Source organism: Zingiber officinale, chromosome 6A (genome assembly GCF_018446385.1).
Source record: "Zingiber officinale cultivar Zhangliang chromosome 6A, Zo_v1.1, whole genome shotgun sequence".
NCBI classification, from domain to species: Eukaryota; Viridiplantae; Streptophyta; class Magnoliopsida; order Zingiberales; family Zingiberaceae; genus Zingiber; species Zingiber officinale.
The window spans coordinates 13,389,979-13,415,641 of record NC_055997.1 but is presented as its reverse complement, the minus strand read 5'-3'; the positions used below and the strand labels follow the sequence as shown (position 1 = coordinate 13,415,641).

The window sequence follows — 25,663 nt, the reverse complement described above, 5'->3', positions numbered from 1 at the left end:
AATTCATGTTTGCCTTAATGATTGTATCTTATACCAGAAGGAGCATGAGAATTTGACTAATTGTCCTGTATGTGGGATGTATAGGTGGAAGTTGGGTGAAAAAGGTACGACAAATGGAGTTCCTGCAAAGGTCCTTTGGTACTTCCCGCCTATTCCAAGATTTCAAAGATTATTTCGGAACAAGGAGATATGTAAGGAGTTAACTTGGCATGCTGATAAAAGAGTACTTGACGGTTACTTGCGTCATCCGGCTGATGCGCCCGCTTGGAAAGTAGTGGATCACAAGTGGTCAGATTTTGCAGCTAAACCTAGAAATCTTAGATTGACCTTATCAGCAGACGGGATCAATCCCCATAGTTTGATGATTTCTGCATATAGTTGTTGGCCAGTTGTGATGATTACTTACAACCTTCCTCCATGGTTGTGTATAAGAGAAAATTTATGATGCTGACTTTGTTGATTTCAGGTCCCAAACAACCGGGAAATGATATTGACGTTTACTTAGCACCTTTGATCGATGACTTTAAAAGATTATAGGATATAGGTGTTGATGCATATGATGGATGTCGAGAAGAGAATTTATTGCTTAGGGTTGTCTTACTATGGACAATCAATGATTTTCCTGTATATGGGAACATGTCAGGTTGTGTTGTGAAAGGATATTGTGCATGTCCTATTTGTGGTGAAGAAACATATTCGATAAGGTTGAAGCATAGTAGAAAAATGAGTTATACAGGCCATAGAAGATTTCTTCCTACAAATCATCCTTATCGAAGGCAAAAAAAAAAATTTAATGGGAACCCAGAGCTTAACCCCGCACCGAAACCATTAACTAGGCATGAAATTTTGGATCGAGTTGAAAGAATTAATTATCGTTCGGGAAAAGCAAATGGGAAGTTTTAGTTAAAGCAAGGCGAAGCTGTATCATGCTGGAAAAAGAAATCTATATTCTTTGAACTTGATTATTGGAAACATCTACATGTTCGGCATGTTCTTGATGTAATGCATATTGAAAAAAATGTGTGTGAAAGTCTGATTGGTACTTTGCTTGACATTCCTGGAAAATCAAAGGATGGAGTAGCTACAAGACTAGACCTTGTGGAGATGAATTTGAGGATTGATTTGGCACCAAAGATGGGGGAGAAGGGAACCTTTTTGCCAGCGGCTTGTTATACACTAAGTAAGGATGAGAAAAGAAAACTTTTCAAATCTTTGTTTGGAATAAAGGTCCCCACAGGATATTCATCCAATGTTAAAAATCTGGTGTCGATGAAAGACTTGAAACTTATTGGCCTTAAGTCACACGACTATCACACTTTGATGCAACAATTGCTTTCAGTCGTCATCCGTGATGTCTTGCCTAAACATGTTAGAGATACTATCACTCGGGTTTGTGGCTTTTTCAACGTGCTATGTAATAAAGTGATAGATGTCTTGAACTTGAATGATTTGCAAAGAGAGATTGTGACAGTGTTGTGTTTTCTTAAAAAATATTTTCCCCCATCTTTTTTTGATATAATGATTCATTTAACCGTTCATCTTGTACGGGAGGTGAAATTGTGTGGACCAGTTTGGTATAGGCAAATGCACCCATTTGAAAGATTCATGAAGATCTTGAAAGGGTATGTGCGAAATCACAATCGTCCTGAAGGGTGTATAGCCGAATGTTATATTGCTCAAGAGGCTGTGGAATTTTGCTAGGATTACCTGTCTAGTGTGCATACAATTGGGATCCCATCAAGGTATCGGCAAGTACAACTTACTAGGCCTCTATCTAGCTCAATATTACACTCAACTTGTCATGATGAGTTGCATCAAGCACATCGTTATGTCTTGGAAAATGATGTTGACGTTAATCCTTATATCGAGTAATTCTCTTACTTATTAATATTTATTGCACTGTTCTTACGTTCTACTAATTAACTTATTAGTATTCCATTAGTTAGCTTATCCCTAATCTGTTCATTAGGGAGCACCTAGAATTTTTGAACTCAAGCTTTCCTCATAAAGTCAAATCCAAAAAGTGGCTACAAGATGAGCATAACCGGACGTTTATTGGCTGGTTACGTGATCGTGTGAGAGCAGTTGGCAATTCCAGCTCTCAAATATCAGAAAGATTGAAGTGGATAGCGCGCGGACCTAGCAATCAAGTGTTGAAGTACTCTAGTTATTTGATTGATGGAGTTACGTATCATACAAAAGAGTGCGATGATACACGAGCTGTTCAAAACTCCGGAGTAAGCTTAGTTGCACAGACAATGCAAGTTGCTAGTGCGAAGGACAAAAATCCAATTGTGTCGGACATGACTTTCTATGGAGTTATTCAAGAAATTTGGGAACTCAATTATCACAAATTTTAAGTTCCGATGTTTAAATGTAATTGGGTTGAGAATAATACCGGTATTAAAGTTGATGACTTTGGTTTCATGTTGGTAAACCTCAACAGAATTGGATTTAAATCTGACTCTTTTATCTTGGGGAGTCAAGCAAAGTAGATATTCTACATTGAAGATCCTCAAGTTCCTGCATGACATATTGTACTTGCCACTCCTACTAGGGATCACATGGAATACATAAATGGTGATGAGTTGGAAAATGCTACAATCCACTATCCAAGTTCCACAGGAGGGTTTATATCAATGGAATCAATGGACGTTGACGGCATAGATGAAAATGAACCATCATGCGTTCGTGAAGACTGTGATGGGACATGGATTGATAATACTTAAGTGTAATATATTGTTTAACATGTGTGTAAATTTTGTTTGTTGATCTATTTTGTTAACATATTTATTCTTATTGTAATATAACTGTCATTTGTCTTCATTCTTGCTTTATTTTCTCTATAATTTAAATGCCTAACAGGTCGCTGCCTTTTGCAGGAAATAGGGTTCTCATAAGAATTTGGATGTGGACACTATGGCAGCTAATGCAAAGAGATTACTGAGGATTCATAAGGCTAAAGAAAGTTCTTCATATTCTGCCACTAACAATAGTTGCGAGGGTCAAACTTCAATGAAATATACAGAAACGGAGTCAACAAGAACATCGAGGGGGTGTACACGTTTGGATAGGCTTGTTAGGCTAAGGGCCCAAGGAATTAAAAAGGATGTTAGCTTCAATAAAATTGGACAGCCAGTTGGAGAATTTGCGGGTGAAATGCAAAGCTACATTGGCGTCTCATTCGAGAAAAGATCTCAATAACTTACAAATCATGGAAGTAGGTGCCAAATGATGTTAAAGAGTTAATATGGGAATCGGTGAATGTAAGTTAGAATGTTTTGAGAACTTAAATGAGCTCTCGAATGGTTATGCTATATTTAACGTGCTTGCTAAATTTTTTATGTGTTTTTACAGTTGACGTACAATATTGTCCCAACTTGGAGGAAAGGATGTTTACATTCATCAAATAATAAATGATGTCAATATAAAGCTTTTCTCACTCAAAAGTTTGTTTTCAGCAAGCTAGATAAACTTGATGAGTTGAAAGATCCCCCGATTGACTATGGTATTTTGCAAGAGGATTGGAGTTCCTGTGTAATAACTCGCATGTCTGCCGACTTCAGGGTAAGATTCATAATTGATTTTAATTTTTAGAAGATAGTCCTAATGGTCCTTAACTGATGTTCAACAATAGGATCTTTATTTAGCATAGTGTGATTCATTTATTCGCTGTCAATTTTAAAATTTCTTGTTCTTCACCTTCTGAAAAAACCCATACTCGGGGTTTTTTATCTTACGCAAATCTACTCGATGCTAGGGTTCATACTTTTACTCCTTTCTGAAATCTTTACTTTTGTTATAACATAAAGTCGAAGAAACAAGCAATATGTTTTTGAAAATGACATTAATTAAGATTTGCGTAGATTAACTTATAATAGACTTTAATTATGGAATTAACTTATAAAAAAAATTTCTAGGAATTTTTAAATTTTTTCTAGGATTTAAACCGAACTTGTAGGAAATGTTTATAGGGATAAACCTATTAAGTATTGAGAAAGCCGTTTGGAATATCAATTAAGATAAGAGTTGATTGATTTGATTAAGCTAAAGTTTTATTTAAGGGACCTAGGAAAAAAAACCCTTAATTTCTCTCTTCCTCTCATTTCCTCGCCTCTTGACCCCGTTGTCGCCGCCACGCTCATCTTCTCCTCTCTTCATCATCGCTTGCGCGATTTTCCCTAAGCAAGAGCTCCCAACAGCTGCGCGATCTCCTTTGGCCTAGGGTTCATGACGGCGGTACCAACAGGGACAGGAAAGGTGCTTCGCTAGTGGGAAGGAAGGTTCGATCACGTTTTGAAGCCTGATTGCTCCTCCATCAGGAAGGAAAGGCAAGCATTATTCATATTTCTTTTGTTAGCACAAAGTTGTGGGGCAAGAGGGGAGGTACCTTTGAGTGGAGTGGGTGATTCTCTGTTGAGTCCGGATGGATTTGGGATGTTTCATTTTGGTTTGGTGCTGAGTTGATGGCTTGACTATGATCTCGTGATTAAATGAAGGAGAAAAAACTTGGGGAGGAAGAGTATCTTTTAAGTCATACCTTGTTTTCTGAAGGAATTTTATGATTCTTGCGATGATTTCAATGTGTGCTTGCTTAATCATGTTTGCTTGGCATTTTGGATTTGATACTATGATTTCTTGCTAATGATTTCAATGTGTGCTAGCTTAATCATGATAGCTTGGTATTTCAGATTTTATTCAGTGAGTTCCTGCTGTGATTTCAACTTGTGCTTGCTTTATCATGTTAGTTGGGTATTTTTGTGACATATTTGGTAGAGGGTGACTTGTGTCATTTAAGATTGTTGCCTTCAATGATTCTTTCGGCTTATGCATTGATCCTGTCCGAACGCTAAGTCGACGGATGCTGGGGACGTGGCGCTCTCCTCTATCTCCGACCAGCTACACAAATCTCCGGCGAACCTGCAAGGAAGTCGAGCCGGGAAGGGGTTCCCGGCGATGACCCTCCGACGCTCAAGTCAGGCAAGAGGAAAACGATGAAGTGGTTCCAAAGATGAGAGATTTCATACCTCCGGCGAAGTCTGAGGGCTCTTATATAGAGCTGTGGGGAGGCTTATGCACACCTACCGAGGCGTACACGTGTCCTTTACCATACCTCAGTATGGGCTTACCAGAGGAGCATGCCTGACACCATACTGCTACAGTCCGAGCATCTCTCTGATGGGACAGCAGAACCTTCCGCCGTAGGATTCTGCGTATGGCTTGGTCGTCGAACATGCCTGTTGTAAGAAGATGCTCCCCAATGTCCCCTTGTCCTTGTCTTTTCTCCCCGAGCCGAGCGTCCATCCGCTCGGCAGGCATCGGTCCGACCGGGCGTAGGTATCGGTCCGACCGGGAAGATTTCACTCCATCGCGTGCTCGGCTGAGACTGTTCCTTCACAGCATTGATGCTTTACGCCTCGGCCGAGCGGGCTACCCGCTTGGCCCGGCGACCCTGTTCACCATGAGCGTCGGAAACCTGACTCCCCGTCGGGTTGTCTTTGATTCCGCTCGGACCCGTTTGGCCGGTCGACCCAACCCTTATCCGATCGGCCGGACCTCATGCTGACCCTTTTGCCTTTTGACCTACACGTGGCGTTGACTCCTCTCCAGAGGGGGTCCCCAGATCTTACTGCCGGATCACTTGCCCCCCTTCAAGTCTTGTCGAAGGAGGCGATTAGTCCGACTGACTGGATCGCCAGTCACGCCGAGCGGTGTCTCTGTGAAACTATCCTCTGCTCGACCCCCACGGGGGTAGCTATGACCTTAGTTAACACCAACATTCCTCGGATCTCTTCGAAATTTGCGCCAATCTTCGACATTAAGGTCGGGCATGCGCTATGTGCCTCGTGAAGGCGCTCATTAAATGCACTCCAGTGGCCGAATGTCACGTGGCGCTGCTGTCGTCATCGTACGGCTGCGGCGTCGCGGGCGACGAGATCGAGGCAGTTTGAAATGGACGGCCCGATAGGGTCCTTGGTTTTTGTGACCTGCATCCAACGGCTGAGGCCATTCGGGCCAAACCCTATAAAGCTTTCGCTTTCTTTCTCTGCCGCATTCTTGCTCTCGCGTGCCCATAAGCTTTCCCTGCCGTTTCAGACTTCCGGCGATCTCGCTTTTCCGTTTCCGGGGATCTCCAGCCTCCTCCTTTCGATCCTCAGCTTCTTTGTAAGGTCCTTACCCCTTCTCTGTTATCCTCGTGTTTTTTGCCGAGTTCTCACTTTCTGGTCACTGTATTGTTTGTCATCTTCTTCCTTCTGTCATTTGCATTTCCTCGCCTTTTGTGGTTTCGTCCGTTCGGACAATGGCCAGTTCCTCTCAACCCCCGGACCCAGCCCTCGGCCCGTGGTATACCACCATGGAGTCGCGCTTCGATCGGCACGACGCCGAGATTCTGATGGACAATTTCGACATCCCCTCTGACTTTGAACTTATCTTACCCTCCCCCTCTGCTCGGCCACACAAACCGCCGCGCGGAGCTATCTGTTTTTTCCGCGACCAGTTCATAGTCGGTCTGCGCTTTCCACTCCATCCCTTTATCGTAGAAGTCTATAATTTTTTCGGCATTCCGCTCGGAAGCTTAGTCCCTAACACCTTCCGCCTTCTATGTGGCGTTGTTGTCTTGTTCAAAATCCATAACATTCCCCTCCGACCGGAGGTCTTCTACTACTTTTATTATCCTAAACAGTCCGAGCTGGGTACTTAAATGTTCCAAGCTCGACCCGGTTTAGTTTTCTTCAATAAACTGCCCTCTTCCAATAAACATTGGAAAGAGTACTACTTCTATCTTCGTCTTCCCGACCGGGCCCTCTTCCGAACCCAGTGGCAAGTCGGACCGCCAACCTCCCCTGAGCTAAAGAGGTTCAAGACCCGACCGGACTATCTTCACGCTGCCAACATGTTAGCCGGTCTGAAGTTCGACATCAATAAGTTCTTACCTGAAGGGGTGATGTACATATTTGGCCTGAGTCCGATCCGGACTCCCCTCCCGAGCAGCTTCGATAAGAATTTTACTTGTGTATTCGCCTTGATTGCTAACTGATTTTCTCCTTTTTCCTTTGCATCGGACATTGTCATGGAGTCTGTGATGGCCGGGATTTTGAAAAGGAAAGCGGCGGCACTCGAGGCCGCAGCTGCCAAGGAGATGGAGTTGCTCAGCATTGAGTCGGTCGGCTCACACGAAGGAGAGAGCGACATGAATGCGGGGGAGTCGGCCGCTCAGGCTTCTCCCCGGGATGTGGCAAGGGGCGCCACCCCCAGCATGGGACCAACCGTCCAGGAGGAAGGCTCCGCTCAGGAGGAAGAGCGCCCTCTCCGACAAAAGAGGCGCCGAACGGAGACACCACTTCGATCGGCCACTTCTGTGGTCCAGCCATCCGAACGGACCACCGCCAATTCTCGCGGCAAAGCTCCAGTGGTTGAGGCGATCTCGTCTAATCGGACCCCTTCCCATCTGGACGCGTCCGCGGACCCCCTCGAGGCCATACCTGTCCGCGACCTTCCGCCTTCTCCCCGCCGAGTCCAACGCTCGGCAATTTTGTCCCAATTTTTTGCACCGGCATCTGATCCTTCCCCAGCTTCCGCTCAGACGACTCCCGGTCGGTGTCGTACCGTCAGGGTCGTCCTGCATCTCCCCACCGAAGAGTTGATGCCCGAGACCGATCGGCCAATCGCGCCTGAGCACATGATCACCATGAAGGGGCCCCTAGCCGAGATGTGGGCCGACGCTCGGGCACGTGCCGCTATGATTCCACTCGGCAATCTAGCCAACAGCCATATGCAGCAGGCCACCGGGGTAAGTGTGTTTTCTTCCGAAGTTTTTTATGCCATAATTCTGATCGGATACTAATATTCCTGTTCATGCCAGAGATGGGTGGAGGAGATCGTTGTCTCCAACCGCTTTGCTATAGCGGAAGAAGAGATAAAGAAGCTGAAGGCTTCGGGCGGCCCGTCTGGCTCCCAAGGCCCCTCATACGTCGAGCTGTAGAAAGAGCTGCAGAAGAACAAAGACCTGCTTGAGGCCGAACGGAAAAAGAATGCCGATCAGGCATACAATCTGACCCGCCTCGATAAGCAGGTAAAAAATCTCAACCAGAAGTTGGAACTGGCGACCACCCGGAAGCAACGCGCGATTGATGATTTGGAGGTCAAGAATACAGAGGCCCGGGCTTTGGAGCAACGGGTGAAGGAGCTGATCGAACAGCTAGGCGATGAGAAGAAGGGTCGCTCGGAGGAGGCGAACAAGCTGAAAGACGAATTGAAGCTTTTGCAGGAGTCTCTCAAAGCCTCCCGGGTCGCCTTCAAGGAATATCAAGAGGCGGAACCCGGCCGAGTCGCAGCCCTGAGGCTGGAGCACATCCACTTGACCGAATTTTCAGAAAAAGTGTGCGAGCGGATGTATGCTGCCTTTGAGCTTGCCATCACCGCCACAGCGGACTATCTGAAGTCCAAGGGTCAGCTCCCTGACTCCGCCAGCATCCCGGCCCAAGACTATGCGGCGCTCCTTAGCACCATCCCTAAGGACCTTTATGATTTTCTGGAATAGAAGTCTTTATGTAATTCGGCTGTTCGGCCACAAACTTCCCTTTTTGTAATTTGGCCGCTCGGCCTTGATTCCTCTTATTTCAATGAAAAATTTATCTGTGTTGTGCAACTTCGTTCTTACTTTGCATGCTTGTGGGTGATTGGTCGAGGCCTATGATACACAACCCGGCCAACCAGGCCTCCCGAGCGGGCGTAGGTGGTTTATGACTTGTCACTACTTTCCCTTGTCGCTCCTCTTCAAGCGTCTTTATTTCCGACCGGGTGGTTTATAGTCGCCGGTCCGACTCTCGGGTTTAACGTCGAAGCTCGACGGTCTTCCGGCCGGAGGGTTTATAGTCGCCGGTTCGACTCTCGGGTTTAACGTCGGAGCTTGACGGTCTTCCGGCCGGAGGGTTTATAGTCGCCGATTCAACTCTCGATATTTAACGTCGAAGCTCGACGGTCTTCCGGCCGGAGGGTTTATAGTCGCCGGTTCGACTCTCGATATTTAACGTTGGAGCTCGACGGTCTTCCGGGCGAAGGGTTGATAGTCGCCGGTCCGACTCTCGATATTTAACGTCAGTGCTCGACGGTCTTCCGGCCGGAGGGTTTATAGTCGTTGGTCCGACTCTCGATATTTAATGTCAGAGCTCGACGGTCTTCCGACCGGAGGGTTTATAGTCGCCGGTCCGACTCTCGATATTTAACGTCGGAGCTCGATGGTCTTTCGACCGGAGGGTTTATAGTCGCCGGTCCGACTCTCGATATTTAACGTCGGAGCTCGACGGTCTTCCGGCCGGAGGTTTATAGTCGCCGGTTCGACTCTCGATATTTAACGTCGGAGCTCGACGATCTTCGTGTAGTCAGTCGTTCGGCGAATAATGTTGAATGTGTTTTATCACTTTGCTTGCTGAATTAAAAGGACACAGGCAACGAAGACATCCATAAAATGAATTACATCGGCGCACCTCTCACCCAGCTCGGTACGGCTAGAGATGATTTGCTCTCCATGGTCGATCCAGCTGCCGTCCGTCTTCATCCTCCAAATAATAGGCACCCGAGCGGAGTTTTTCGATGACTTTGAAGGGGCCCGCCCATGGAGCCTCCAGCTTGCCAACGTCCCCGACCGGCTTTACTTTCTTCCACACTAGGTCGCCGACCTGGAATGCTCTAGGGATCACGCGCCGGTTGTAGTTCTGCTTCATTCTCTGCCGGTATGCCATCAGCCGGACGGACGCCTTGGCTCGCTCCTCGTCGATCAAGTCCAACTCCATCTTCCTCCGCTTCGGCATTGTCATCATCATAGTTCTGGATCCGGACAGACTCTATGCCGACTTCAATTAGGATAACTGCTTCGCCGCCGTACACTAAATGGAATGGCGTGACGCCCGTTCCCTCCTTTAGGGTCGTGCGGATAGCCCATAGGACGCCTGGTAGCTCGTCCACCCAGCTTCCTCCCATATGGTCGAGCCGAGCCCGAAGAATGCGAAGGATCTCTCGGTTGTCTACTTCGGCTTGACCATTGCTTTTGGGGTACGCCACGGACGTAAAGTATTGTTCGATGCCATAACTTTTACACCATTCTTCGAGCTGCTTCCCGATGAACTGTCGCCCGTTATCAGATATGAGCCGACGAGGAATGCCGAACCGACAGATTATATGCTGTCAGATAAACCTTTTGACCATCTGCTCGGTGATCTTGGTCAGTGGCTCGGTCTCCACCCATTTGGAAAAGTAGTCGACCGCCACTAGTAGAAACTTTCGCTGACCGATCGCCATAGGGAACGGACCTACGATATCCATTCCCCACTGATCGAATGGACAGGATACTGTAGATGCTTTCATCTCCTCAGCCGGTCGGTGGGAGACGTTGTGGTACTTCTGGCAGGAGAGGCACGTCGCGATGGTCCGAGCGGCGTCTGCTTGCAGGGTTGGCCAGAAGTACCCAGCCAGCAGGATCTTCCTAGCTAGCGATCGTCCGCCCGGATGTCCTCCACACGATCCTTGGTGCACTTCCTGTAGGATGTACTCCGCGTCCTCCGAGCTCACACACTTCAAAAGTGGGCGGGAGAAAGCCTTCTTGTAGAGTTGGTCTCCAACGAGTGTGAACCGGCCGGCTCTCCTCCTCAATAGCTGGACTTCCTCTCGATCGGACGGTGTCGCACCTGAACGCAAAAACTCCATGATGGCTGTCCTCCAATCGCTCGGGAATGCGAGGCCCTCCATCCGGTCAATGTGCGCCACCAAGGATACTTGCTCAACTGGCTGCTAGATGACGACTAGTGATATTGAACTTGCAAGCTTGGCTAACTCATCTGCCGCCTGGTTCTCTGCTCGGGGTATCTTCTGGATAATGACTTCTCTGAAGCGGGTCTTGAGCTTTTCGAAGGCCTCAGCGTAGAGCTTGAGCCGAGCGTTGTTAATCTCAAAAGTGCCCGAGAGCTGCTGGGCGGCCAGCTGAGAGTCTGAATGGAGTGTCACTTGACCGGCTCCTACATGCCGGGCTGCCTGCAAGCTGGCTATAAGGGCCTCATACTCCCGCTTCATTATTTGTGGCTCTGTAGTCCAGCCGGACGGATAGGTGCATCCGTTCTTCTTGAGGAGAGAGTAATAGCACACTAATCCCGCTCCCGAGCCGAGTGGACGATCCATCCACAAATATTTTCCACATAGCTTCGGCTCAGGATTTTGCACTTCGGTAACAAAATCTACTAAGGACTACGCCTTTATCGCTGAACGGGGTTGACACTGAATGTCAGATTCACTTAACTCCGTTGTCCATTTGATGAGCCATCCGGACGCTTCTGGGTTCAGTAACACTCTTCCCAATGGGCTATTTGTCCGGACGATGATTGTATGTGCTAGGAAATAAGGACGAAGTCTCCGAGCGGCGAGGACCAAAGCAAAAGCCAGCTTCTCGAGCCCGATGTAGCGAGATTCAGCATCTTTTAGAATATGACTCAAGAAGTACACGGGTTGTTCTTCACCGCTCGTCCTCACTAATGCCAAGCCTACTGCCTGCTCGGTTGAAGATAAATAAATACAGAGCAGCTCACCTACAGCTGGCTTGGCTAGCACGGGCAAGGAGTTCAGGTACGTCTTCAGCTCCTCAAACGCCCGATCGCATTCTTCGTCCCAGTGAAACTTAGTAGCTTTGCGTAGGATCTTGAAAAAAGGGAGACTCCGGTCGGCAGTCTTAGAGATGAATCTTGACAATGCAGTTATCCGCCCGGTCAGGCGCTGTACTTCCCTCAGATTTCTTGGGGGCGACATATCTTGCAACGCTTTTACCTTGCTGGGATTTGCCTCTATGCCCCGCTCGGTCACTATATAGCCCAAGAAACGCTCACCTTTTGCTCCGAATAAACATTTCTGAGGGTTCAGCTTGACTCATTCGGAAGGTCTCCTCCATGTCCGTAAAAAGATCAGCCGCTCGGACGGACTTGATGAGAATATCATCCATGTACACTTCTAAATTTCGTCCAATCTGCTCCTTGAATACTTTGTTCATCAAGCGCTGGTAGGTTGCTCCCGCGTTCTTTAGTCCGAACGGCATTACATTGTAACAGTAAGTGTCGTTGGCTGTGACGAAGCTGACCTTCTCTTGATCTTCTCGGGCGAGCGGTACCTGATGGTAGCCCTGATAGGCGTCTAGCATGCATATCAGCTCGCACCCGGCTGTGGAGTCCACCAGTTGATCAATCCGGGGGAGAGGGTAGAAATCCTTTGGGCCTGCTTTGTTGAGATCCCGGAAATCGATGCAAACCCTCCACTTGTTGCCCGGCTTGGAGACTAGCACTACATTTGTGAGCCAGCTCGGGAACTGGACCTCCCTTATATGGCCGACCTCCAGGAGCTTCTCGACCTCCGCTCGGATGATGGCATTTTGTTCGGCGCTAAAGTCCCTCTTCCTTTGCTTCACCAGCCGAGCGTCCGGTCGGACATGAAGCTCATGTTGTGCTATACTTGGCGAAATTCCCGGCAGCTCATGCGTCGACCAAACGAAGACGTCACAATTCTTCTGGAGACATTCGATCACCTCCTTTTTCTGGCTTGCCTCCAGATCGGCTGCAATGAATGTGGTGGCCTCCGATCGGGTCGGGTGGATCTGCACCTCCTCTTTTTCTTCATAAACCAAAGAGGGTGGTTTTTCGGTTATGGCGTTCACCTCGATCCGTGGAATCTTCCGCGCGGAATTAGCTTCGGCTCGGACCATTTCGACGTAGCATTGCCGAGCCGCCAGCTGGTCTCCTCGCACTTCTCCAACTTTATCCTCATCCGGGAACTTAATTTTCTGGTAGAAGGTAGAGACGACCGCTCGGAACTCACTGAGCGCTGGTCTCCCCAGGATAACATTGTATGCTGAGGGAGAGTCGACCACGACGAAGTTGGAGGTCTTAGTCCTCCTGAGCGGCTCTTCTCCTAACGAAATGGCTGGTCGGACCTACCCGACTGGTAGAACTTCGTTTCCCGTAAACCCGTAGAGCGGGGTTGTCATGGGCATCAACTCAGCTCGATCAATTTGTAGTTGGTCGAAAGCCTTTTTGAAAATGATGTTGACCGAACTGCCTGTATCAATGAAAATGCGGTGAATAGTGTAATTAGCTATTACCGCTTTGATGATGAGGGCGTCGTCATGTGGGACTTCGACTCCCTTGAGATCCCTGGGCCCGAAGCTGATTTTGGGCCTGCTCGCCCGTTCTTGACTGCACCCGACCGCATGGATCTTGAGCTGCTTAACACTCGCCTTCCTCGCTCTGTTGGAGTCACCCCCGGTCGGTCCGTCAGCGATGATGTTGATTTCGCCCCGGGACGTGTTGCTTTTATTTTCTTCCTCCCGTGCGGACGGCCTAGGCCGCTCCTTAGATACCCGGGGTTTGTCCTCGTGCCTCTGAGGATGATATCGCTCGGGAGACTTTTTGGATATCCGTCGACCGGCTTCATGGTGTCGCTGTAGCCCGTCAGGCAATGTCGATCGACGACTGCCACTCCGGGGAGCGGAGTGGGCGATCAGGGGAAGGCTTCGGCAATCTCGTGTGTTATGTGTGTCGGTCTGGTGGAACGAGCAAAACATGGGGGTCCATACCTTCTTTTTTGGTTTGGGCCGCTCGGCAGCTACCTCTTGGATGGCGTGGGACCTTGCTTGTTGAGGGCGGACTGCTTCGGCTCGCGGTCCTCTGGGCGGTTGGTGGCCAGTGAGCGGCTTCCGCTCAGCAGGGGCTAGGCGCTCCATTGGAGCTTCTTTTCTTCGGGCCGCCTGAGCTTCCTCCACATTAATGTACTCATTGGCCCGATGTAATATATGATCATAGTCTCGGGGCAGCTTTCGAATAAGTGAACGGAAGAAGTCACCGTCCACAAGGCCTTGCGTGAACGCATTCATCATTGTTTCTGAGGTGGCCGTTGGAATATCCATGGCCACCCGGTTGAATCGTTGGATGTAAGCTCGGAGCGACTCCCTGGGCTCTTGCTTGATGGCAAATAGACTGACACTGGTCTTCTGGTAACGCCGACTGTTTGCAAAATGATGGAGAAAAGCGATGCGGAACTCTTTAAAACTGGTGATGGATCCGTCCGGCAGCCTCCGGAACCATCGTTGCGCCGATCCCGAGAGGGTGGTAAGGAACACCCGGCATTTCACTTCATCTATGTATTGATGTAGTGTAGCTGTGTTGTCGAACTTACCTAGATGGTCGTCCGGGTCGGTGGTTCCGTTGTATTCTCCGATCATCGGGGGCACATAATGCTTTGGCAGAGGGTCCCGCAGGATGGCCTCTGAAAACTGCCTGTTGATCCGCTCAGGGGAGGCGTCCGTTCGGGGAGCCTTGCCTTTTCTGTAGTCTCGCCTGGGCGCCTCGTTGGATGAAGATCCTCGATCAAGGTTAGCTGGTGCGACTTCAGGAGGCGTACGGAATAGGGCCTGATGAAATGGAATCGGGGCAAGCGGTGCTTCTCCTTGGATGCCGATCGGATCCTTATCTCGGCCTCCTGACGCTGACGTCGCTTGTTGCTCCAGTCGCTCGGCTTGCGCCTTCTGTTTCTGTTGCTCCACGAGCTTAGCTACTCTTGCCTCGATTAGAACGTCGAGCTCCTCCTGGGAGAGCATCACGGTGTGAGGTCGTCCAGCTTCATCCATCTCTTCCGCTCGGATGCAGGTGCCTTCCCATAGACGGCGCCAATTTGATCCTGTCCGAACGCTAAGTCGACGGACGCTGGGGATGTGGCGCTCTCCTCTATCTCCGACCAGCTGTATAAATCTCCGGCGAACCTGCAAGGAAGTTGAGCCGGGAAGGGGTTCCCAGCGACGACCCTCCGACGCTCAAGTCAGGCAAGAGAAAAATGATGAAGTGGCTCCAAAGATGAGAGATTTCATACCTTCGGCGAAGTCTGAGGGCTCTTATATAGAGCTATGGGGAGGCTTATGCATACCTACCGAGGCGTACACGTGTCCTTTACCATACCTCAGCATGGGCTTACCAGAGGAGCATGCCTGACACCATACTGCTACAGTCCGAGCAACTCTCTGATGGGACAGCAGAACCTCCGCCGTAGGATTCTGCGTATGGCTTGGTCGTTGAACATGCCTGTTGTCAAAAGATGTTCCCCAATGTCCCCTTGTCCTTGTCTTTTTCCCCCGAGCCGAGCGTCCATCCGCTCGGCAGGCATCGGTTCGACCGGGCGTAGGTATCGGTCCGACCGGGAAGATTTCACTCCATCGCGTGCTCGGCTGAGACTGTTCCTTCACAGCATTGATGCTTTATGCCTCGGCTGAGCGGGCTACCCGCTCGGCCCGGCGACCCTGTTCACCATGAGCGTCGGAAACCCGACTCCCCGTCGGGTTGTCTTTGATTTCGCTCGGACCTGTTTGGCAGGTCGACCCAACCCTTATCCGATCGGCCGGACCTCATGCTGACCCTTTTGCCTTTTGACCTACACGTGGCGTTGACTCCTCTCCAGAGGGGGTCCCCAGATCTTACTGCCGGATCATGCATGATTTATAATGTTAAGGGAAAGCTTATTAGTTTAACTTATCAGATTTGTATTGCTGTGATCAAATGGGTAGAGAGCTTATTTGGTGGCTGTTCTTCTTTCCTTGGTTCTTTCAGGTTGGGCATGGTGAAAATTTGTTAAATGTCCAATTAAAATAAGACCCAATGGTGAAACCAGATTAGGAGGGGCCTAGGTGCATTTCGACAAGCAACTTAAGAACAACAATTGCTACAACTTTTATATTCACGCGTTGCTCCGAAAAGGTCTCTAAGATACCTAAAAGCTACACCGACAACCTGCGCTCAAGTTTTCAAGGTCGTATGTCGGTATAATTTAATTTCTGCAATTGTATTTAAATTATATAATTACTTCGTAATTATAGTGATTGCCTATTGAAAGCACTCAGCGAGTGCGGGTCTTGAAGTAGGAGTCGTCAAAGACTTTAAACTAAGTAAAATCACTTGTATTAGCATTTTCTTTTCGTCTCTACCCTTTTCAGCTGCGCAACTCATATTTACAATCCTACAGTATTAGTCTTAGTCCTCTTGGATAATGAAAGATTATTAATTATTGATTAAAAGAGTGATAGAATATTATTTTCCATCTTTCTCTGTTGATATGATATTAAAATAACCTAAGTAATGACACAAGTAATTAACTTAGGTAACATACTCGAATAACATACTAAAATAACACAATTTATATTTTGTTGGTGCGGCAGAAACGGTTTGGATCGCTAGAGAGGAGGGGTGAAAAGCGACTTGCAAGTTGAAAGCAATCTTTTCTCTTGCTAACGATTTAGTAAGGACACACACTAGTTATAGGAAAATAAACACAACATAAAAGGAAAGAGGACATGAAGAATTACTTGGTTACAACCTTGGGTTGTTAGTCTTAGAACATGAAAGCTCCACTATTTTCTCCTTCTTCGGAAACGACCCGGAGGAGGAGAAACCTCTTATAGCAATTTAGCACAAGTGTAGATCGTAAAGACAATAGAGAATATAAACAATGAATTTGAGTGTGTTGTTTTGGATCTTCGAGCTTTAGTCTAGTTCATAATCTTCATCTCGATCTGACTATTGTGCTTACGTGGCATCTCTAGTTGACTGGACACTTTCTGGTCGCTTGGATGATGTTGGCATGCCATTAGGCTTTATCCACTTCGACAATGGCTTAATAACGTCTTTGGATAACTCAACCCTGTCCGATCAACCATAGGCTTTTCGGAATTAGAGTTTTAGTCTAATGCATCTAACATTACACATTACAGTCATTTTCTAGAATTTTATAGAGCTTTAGAAATAGCAAGTGATTGAATCAAAATCGAGTAAGGTTTTTGACTAGGAATGAGGATGAATATCTAATAATTGCTTATCTATTAGACATCCGATTTGATCAAGTCAAATCCGAGTAGCTAATAATCTCATTTTGTTTATATTTCAATAGAAATATTACATAGTAAAATATTTTTTTTATTGTGTTTGAATTCAATTAACATTTGAAACATATAAATATTTTCCCTACGCCATATGGAGGTAGCAATAGGATAAGATTGGTCGTCTAAAGCCTAGATGCCTAATTAATGTTAAGTTGGGCATGACAAGAAGATAATAATGTGTTGGGTTGAATTGAATTGTACGCTAATAGTTGTGTTTGTTCATCTATTTAAATAAAAGTATTTTAATTAGCCATGCAATTTCATTAAAAACATGACTAATATAAATTATAACTAATTAAAATATATTAATTTAGTGCATGTTTCATTAATATTTAAATATTCATCTAAAATAACTATGCGGCTCTTTTGATTATGTCCATATTTATTTTCTATAATAATTCATTCTGACTAACATATTATTGTGGCCAAGGTACTCTTAAGATGCTCTCAACATGCATGGCTAGTTCTGTTCTGTCTCACTTGCAATGTTACGTTTATTTATCATAAGATGAATTATGAGAACAAGAATAAGAGATGAGGATGGCTACTTCTGGTGTCGAGAAGGTGAAGCTAGCTCTTCGTGTCATGCTTCACATCTAAGCAGCTCAATCGAGTTGTGGTCTAAGTCATTTGACGGACGCATGACATCTGAATTAATAGCACATTGTCAAATTAATACAAATTTGTCCAAGGGACATAAATGTGCGTGTTGAGTTGGGTACTTGAGGTCGGATCTATTTGACAGCTCTAATATAGTACAAAATGGACCGACTGACCGACCGACCAAACAATATAATCGTTAGGAAGTATCTAGGAAGAAAGATTAAAAACGGAGAGAATTATTTCTAGTGAAGAAGAAATAAAAAAAGAAAAGGACAAGAGTATGATATATGGTATCGCTATCTTATCACTAATAGATAGCGACAATTAATTATACAAATATGTGGTTCATCATCAACATGTAACTAATGATAAATGTGTCAAAATTTTGAAAAGACATCGGTTTGACTAATCAAATCTAGTTCAAGAATATTAACATGTTTTTTTTTCCCTTTTCGTTTTTTATCATTTGGGAAATGAAAATTATATATGATTCATTTTTGTTAGGACCATGAAAAATAGTTGCTGCCCCTAAATCATATATGATTCTCACAAATAAATATAAAGAAAATAGACTAATTCAAACGATATAATTAGTTGAACTCAATAAAAACTTGAAGGTAAGGTCGAGCATATATAACAAATTCAAAATCAACACTCAATCATTGCCATTAATTATGAATTATTCAGACATTCTACATCATCATCGTCATCCATTCATCCTCATAATTATATTCCTCCTAATGATGCATATCTTTCCATCTCCTGCAATAATTCCTTGAATAATTTCTACAATATAATCTGGGTACCAGAAAACCAGTGTTAAAGAAGACGACCAAGGAAAGGAAGGCTGCTGTTTTCCTCACATGTTTCTTACAAATTAAACAAGAGGAAAACAACTTGAACAAAACTATTGCTCAGTCTGTTGGATGGCTAGCTCCTTCAGTAGCTTCTCGGTTTCTTCCTCGTGTTCTGAACCATCGTTGATCCTGCTCTATAAAACGCCCCCTCGCTCGTCGTGAATTCCTCACACCGATCGAGCAGTACTACTCCAGCAGTTGTATAGCAACTAGCTAGCCGAGCAAATTAAAAGCCGACCAGTACTCTCTGTCTCTCTCTCCATGGCTATTCCGGTAATCGACTTCTCCAAGCTGGAAGGGAAGGAGAGGGCCGAGACTCTGGCTAAGATCGATAATGGATGCCAACAGTGGGGATTCTTCCAGGTATGTTGTTTTATGACTCTGTTAATTAGATTGCTACTGTTTTAATTAGATTGCTCTGTTTTAATGTTACTAAAATTAATGTTTTTGCAGCTGGTGAACCATGGGATTCCGGTGGAGCTGCTTGAACGCGTGAAGAAGGTGTGCACGGAGTGCTACAGGCACAGAGCCGAGGCTTTCAAGGCGTCCAGGCCAGTGCAGCTCCTCGACCAACTCGTTCGGGAAGAAGAAGAGGTCGCTGGAGAAGTAAACAACAACAAGAAAAAGTTGGACGATGTGGACTGGGAGGACGTCTTTGTTCTCCAAGACGACAACCAATGGCCATCCCACCCTCCCCAATTCAAGTAATTAATTAATTAATTAATTAATTAATTATATCACGCCACCATGAATTGTTCATGACAATTATTACATATGTTACATAAATTGATTAATTCGATGGATCGATTGATCATTAGGGAGACGATGAGGGAGTACAGAGCGGAGGTGAAAAAGTTAGCCGAGAAATTGATGGAAACCATGGAAGAAAACCTGGGGCTGGAGAAGGGCACCTTCAAGAACCAGTTCACCGGAAACGGCGAGCATGAGCCGTTCTTCGGCACCAAGGTGAGAATTATATTGATTGACACTTGACAGAGCTAGGAGAGACTTTAATTATAAATAAAACAATTAATTTTAATTCTGATGTTGCGTCACTGAATTAAGGTGAGCCACTACCCGCCCTGCCCGCGGTTGGACCTTGTGGAGCTGGGCCTCCGCCCCCACACCGACGCTGGCGGCGTCATCCTCCTCTTCCAAGATGACCGTGTCGGAGGCTTGCAGATCCTCAAGGACGGCGAGTGGGTGGACGTGCAGCCGTTGGCCAATGCCATCGTCATTAACACCGGGGACCAGATCGAGGTGGTCAGCAATGGGCGGTACAAGAGCGTGTGGCACCGCGTGCTCGCCACCGGCAATGGCAACCGCCGCTCCGTCGCCTCCTTCTACAACCCTTCAGTGAAGGCCGTCATTTGTCCGGCTTCGGCCTCCGCCGTCGACGAGACCACTGGCGCCTACCCCGAGTTTCTCTTCGGGGACTACATGGACGTGTACGTGAAGCAGAAGTACATGCCCAAAGAACCAAGATTTGAGGCGGTCAAAGCAATTAATTAACTAAGAGCTAATTAACTATACAATGGTTAATTATATGATTAATTATAATTGTTACCGGGTTTATGTTTTTTCCTTTTTTTTTTTTTCATTCTGTGGACTGTCATTGTTTGTTCCTTTAATTTTGACAAGCTGCATGTAGCAATACTTTGTGAAAGTTTGAAATAAATAATGGAGCTGGTAATATATACTCTAGCCGTAACTAATATGTTTTAGCATGCACTTGTTTGGATCGATGTATAATGACAGCAATAATAATAAAAATTTTAAATTAATTTTAATAAATTAAAATTTATCTTATTTATATCATAATCAATGATCCATACAAATCAATAGTAAATGATAATATTTTTAAGTTTATCATATTTATTAATATTATTATAATTTTTATGATGGTATGTATGTCATATTTAATTAATGGTTTATTATTTGGACAATATGGATAAATAACTCTTCTAACCTTCGACTTTTCAAAATATGTTTGTCAATTTTAGAAATCTATATTTGATGTTCGACAAGTAACTAATACATTGTTTCATCATCTATTTAATTGATTTTATATTTAGGGATTTTCTGACTCAAAAATTAACTCTTCCCTATTCTACAACTGGATTGGAAAATTTATCATTTTTTGACTAATCTATGTGGTTATTTTAATAACGGGCAATGATCTAAAAGACACCACTTCTTTACTCCATTTTCCTAATCATGAGTGGATCTCGGCAACACTCACTTTTATCCTTGGCATGAGTTCTTCTTCATTTTGAAGGTTGTCTTCTCTTTTAGAGTAAATATATTATTAGACTTTTTCAACGAGCAAAAATGAATGTCTCATGTCTTATCTCCACATCAATCATTGAAGGAGGTTTTACTGAACATATTCAAACTCTTCATTAATGGTTGACCCCTATATCTTCCTAAGTATTTTATGTGTCCTACAATATGACACTATGATCATATGACCCAATATTGCTTTCGTAATTAATCATGCCTATCAAATTATGCATTTTCCTACTGAGCACCATTGGGAAGGTTTTAAGAAAATTCTTCGCTATATTAAAGGAACAATTTTATATAGTCTTCTTTTATATCGTCATTTCTAACTAGCTAGAGTTGAATACCTATAGTGATACAGATTAAGACAGAGCACTTGAAGATAGACGTTCAATTAGTGGATATGTCATATTTCTTACACGAATTCTTATTTTTTGGCTTTCAAAGAACCAATTTACAGTCACTCATTCAAGCTGTAACGCTCCAAGTAGTCCATGCCAGAAGAAATTTCGACAATATCTCCCCTGTACGGGTGACAATATGAGACTTATATACATTGCTCTCAGAGCCACACATACCTCGGCCAACACGATCAGAACATATATAATGAAATAAACAAACACCCACACAGTTTATATAATCTCAGTCTCTAGTTGATACAACCACGCAGTTTATTTGAAAATAACCTACTCCACTTCTACGATAGAAAACGCAAAGCACGACAGAGAAACCATCGCAGCGGAAAACACAAGTAGTAGACCAAAACTCAATAACAGATCCTCAAGTACAATCCTACATCACAAATATATATATAAATACATAACAAGGAACCAAAAGTCCAAAGAGTAGAAAATCGTCGCGAAGCAAAGTGGTGGGGGACTAGCGACTAGAACCTCCTGACAGCATCAACCTGAAATGGTAATATCAACGGGGTGAGTCAAATCCTCAGCGAGTATCGGGCTGACATGCATAATACGAAATAACCAATATAAATAAATATGTGTACAATCTCCTGGAGTAACGGAAAATGCATAACTGAAAGAAAAGAAGAAGTTGTACTCACCAGGACCTTCTATCAGAATAATAAAGTCATCAGACCAAAAGTAACATGTCCCTGTATGCATGCCAAACATATGCATCCATCCAATATGTAGCAAATAAAATGCAACAAACACAAGCAATAAATGCAGTCATGCATATGATGCCAATGACATGTCTTGGTCACCCCTGACGTCAGTCAGCCATCTCACACACGATGGTTAGACTGAGTGAGTAGGACTATGACAACTGTGCACTCTGCCATCACTACTCCTGATGAGTGACCGAGTGGACAGGATGCTGTTGGAGTACACCTATCCTCCTACCCCAAATCATAAGTGGGGGAGCTCAATGCTCTCATCTCCCTGAGCTAGTCCAGAGGAGGGATCCCTGACGTGCTACCACACTGCACTGACACGACCCATGAGCGGACCAGCGGAGCACTGACAGAGCAACCTGCTGCAACACACCCTGCCTGAATAAAAACTACTAACCCATGAGTGGTTGTGTGTGCAGATCCATATAACTGGCGATGTGCTCAACAATAATAAAACTACCAATCGCACAGCATGCAATCATGCAAGATGGTGCATGACACTAAACATGTAAATCCTGACCATATCTACCTCCATAAAATATGTATAAAAAATAAATGGATCAAATAATCGGATCTAGGTACACGGGTCAGATATGGTAAGTGTCTAGTCCGATGTATCACAGGGCATGGTATGTCACTACCTCTATGAGCAAAAATAATCATGGCAATAATAAATCATAAATGCAGGACAGATGAAAGCATGCAACAGATATCATGTAGTGACATACCTAAGCAATGATAAATATAATTATTACTAAAGGCTATAACCTACTACGCATATCAACATGACATATCACAAGAGATAAGTCAAGGTACCCCCCTTTAACAGTAGTTCGTATCCGAAATAGACCCCACGTCGAGATACCGTCTCAAATCAAAGTCCTGCAATGCATGATATACAGATTTAGCTAATTACATAAATTAATTAGGTAAATCAAATCTCCAACTAAATCTAATTCATTGATCAACTAGGGTTAGCTCCATTACTCTAATCATCCCACCATTCGGACCAAATGATTTGATAAGGGAACCATAGCATCAACCCATTTAATCATCACATTAGGTAAGGTTAAACATAAACCATTTCCAAACCTACCCCAAGTCGAAGGCTTCCTTGTTGACTCACGGCTGGAACAATCTGCAGTGGGAATAATGACCAGACCCGTTAAAGCCCTGACCTCCAACACAATTCCTCTAAATTAACATCCATATTAGATCTAATACACAAAACCTCTACTAAGGTTAAACTCATTACCTCTATGGTGGCAATAGAGCTCGGTGTGTAAGAGCAATGGGTACTGGTGGCCGCTGGAAATGTCGACTACTCTTGTGATCCAGCGATGTTAGCTACAAGCTATCGGCAATGGGATGGTCGGAACTGAAGGAAACCACTGCCTTCCAAAAATAATCTCAAGTTAACACCACATAGAGGCTTAATACCCAAATAAAAAATCTAGGGCAGAACACCTACCTACCAGTTCGCGTCGGAGCAACCGAATACCCCCAGCGATCACGGATCGGGAACTAGGGCACGACGAATAGAGAATTCAGATGCTTGGCTGTCTTCAATTTGCAGCGTCGGTGCTGCTCTGTGCGGGAAGAGGGCGACACCAAGGGCTCTCTCTCTCGGCCGTGGCTGTCGTCATGTGTCCGTGGTGGTCGGTAGCGGTGCACAGAGAGATCGGGAGAGGAAGAAAAGGGGTGGTGAGGATGGCTAGGGCACGGCGTCGCTGAAGTAACCCGGTCTGGTGGTCGAATGCGACGACGAAAGATAGATCTAGGGCATGGCTCAGTGCTGCTAGGCGCGAGGAGATGAACGAATCGGAGGGGAAGGAGGCGTTGGAAAGGGATTCGTCTTGAGGATTCCCCTTGGCTGAGGGGAAGATGATCAGGCTCGGGGACGAGGAGAGGGCTTCGGCGTCACGGGAGCAAAGGGGAAGAGGAAGAGGAAGGGGATCAAGCTCGGGGAGGAAGAAGGAGAAGAAAAGAAGAGTCGGGCATGGTGTCGGGTGAGGGGAGAAGAAAAAGAAAAGGAAAAGGAAAAATAAACTTTTCCTCGTTCAATGGGGTAGTCTAAATAGGCTTCCCCCTGTTCCAATATTTATCCCCGTAATCTACACCATACGACATCCGAAAAAATTTCAGAAAATTTCATAAAATTCTTTTAAGGTTATTCCTCTATTTAATCTTATTATTTAATTAATATTTGAGGTACTGTATTTTACACAAGCACTGAAGCTGAATACAATGTTATAACTAATGTGACATCTAAAATTATTTGACTACAATATCTTCTTTCAGAATTACATCTTTCTATAACCACTACACTCAAACTCTGGTGTGACAAGGAGCGATATACCTTGTCGTAAATCTAGTTTTTCATGCTTGTACCAAGCATATGAAAATTAATTTTCATTTTATCCATAAATTAAACATGTGACAACTCGATAACTTTTAGTTTCTTACATCTTTAAAAATGATTTAATTAAAAATATATTTATCAAGCTATTATCTAGACATTATTTTAATAAGTTGGCAATCAAACTTAATGTCTAGGTACTCCAATTGAGTTTATTGGGGGTAATGATACTAAGAATAACAATCAAGGATAGCAATCTCAAATTGATTTCAATCAATCAAGATTTACATTAATTGACATCATAATCAGTTTAGCACAAATTAATAACAAATGATAATATTTCAAAGTTTATCATATTTATCGCTATTAATATAATTATTCTAATTGTTTGTCATATTTAATTTTTTTATTATTTGGACAACTTGTGAAAATAAACCCCATGAGTTGCACTAATAAAATCATCAAATTATTCTTTAATCTCTACTCTTTATAACACGGTGCAGCCTTTGCCATACTTGTTCAAGTTGGTAAAAATTAACTATCATTGCAACTTTTGATTATTCTGGACCACGTCTCGGCTATTGCGTCAACAAGTTCTAATCAATGGTGAACGAATATAGTCTATCCAGACTATTTTTTTTAAACTAAAAATAAAATATTACTTAACAAATAAAACCATAAGATGCCCATTCATTATTTATTGTAATCTCAAAAAGCTTCTCATTAACATGATCTTCAATATTTTAGTTTAGAGCTCGTAAGATTCAAAAACTTTCGACAAAAACTTTGACAATGTAATCATTTTTATCTCTATCATCCTCTAAGAAATTAATGAACTTCAAATAAAATGAATATCTCTAAAACCAATCATTAAATGTTGATGATCAAATTAAACATTTCTTTCATATAGACATATACATACTAATGTAGTTGTGATTCATGATTCTTCAAAGTATAATATTCATAAATTATAGAATCCGAGTAAATACTTGAAGCAAGATCTCTCTCAATGTAGATAATCATAAATTTATGTTAGAAAGTTCACTCCCATTCTATTACGAAGAATTGTTTTAATATGTTTCATAGCCATAAATGCACGCTATGTAGTCACCGTGGAAATAAGCAAAGTTAAAATTAGACAGATTAACTTATTGGTCAAATTATAGTATTGTAATTTTTTTTATTTCAAATAACCCTCGTCACTATTATGAGATAGTGGAGATTTTCTGAAAATTCTCATGACAAACTACATTAAACTCATAATGTTGTAGCTAACACCTCAAATGGTGCATTACCTATTTAGTGAAGTCCTCAAAATAATACTTCCCAGCGAGAGTACAATCTTATTAATGTTGAACCATTTAAAATTATCTTTTGGATCCAAAGCAGAGCTAAGCATAAGAAGTTCTACTGTCTCATCGTTAAATGATCAAGAGTTTAGCACTTCCAATTGAAAATATATTGCAGTATTAAAT

General features: G+C 44.2%; 1 protein-coding gene across 1 annotated transcript; it reads left to right on the top strand.

Moving 5' to 3' along the window:
* The first annotated feature begins 18,584 nt into the window (after positions 1-18,584).
* On the top strand, positions 18,585-19,995 carry LOC121995867 (1-aminocyclopropane-1-carboxylate oxidase-like). Its single transcript, XM_042549636.1, has 4 exons — positions 18,585-18,774; positions 18,865-19,115; positions 19,230-19,377; positions 19,477-19,995. Exons 1-4 carry the CDS (start codon positions 18,673-18,675, stop codon positions 19,921-19,923), a joined length of 948 nt encoding a protein of 315 aa, XP_042405570.1. The 5' UTR covers positions 18,585-18,672; the 3' UTR covers positions 19,924-19,995.
* The last annotated feature ends 5,668 nt before the right edge of the window (positions 19,996-25,663 follow it).

Coding starts and splice junctions, on each gene's coding strand:
- LOC121995867 (XM_042549636.1), top strand. CDS start 18,673: ATGGCTATTCCGGTAATCGACTTCTCCAAGCTGGAAGGGAAGGAGAGG. Junction 19,116..19,229: donor TCCCACCCTCCCCAATTCAA/GTAATTAATTAA, acceptor ATTGATCATTAG/GGAGACGATGAGGGAGTACA. Junction 19,378..19,476: donor AGCCGTTCTTCGGCACCAAG/GTGAGAATTATA, acceptor CACTGAATTAAG/GTGAGCCACTACCCGCCCTG.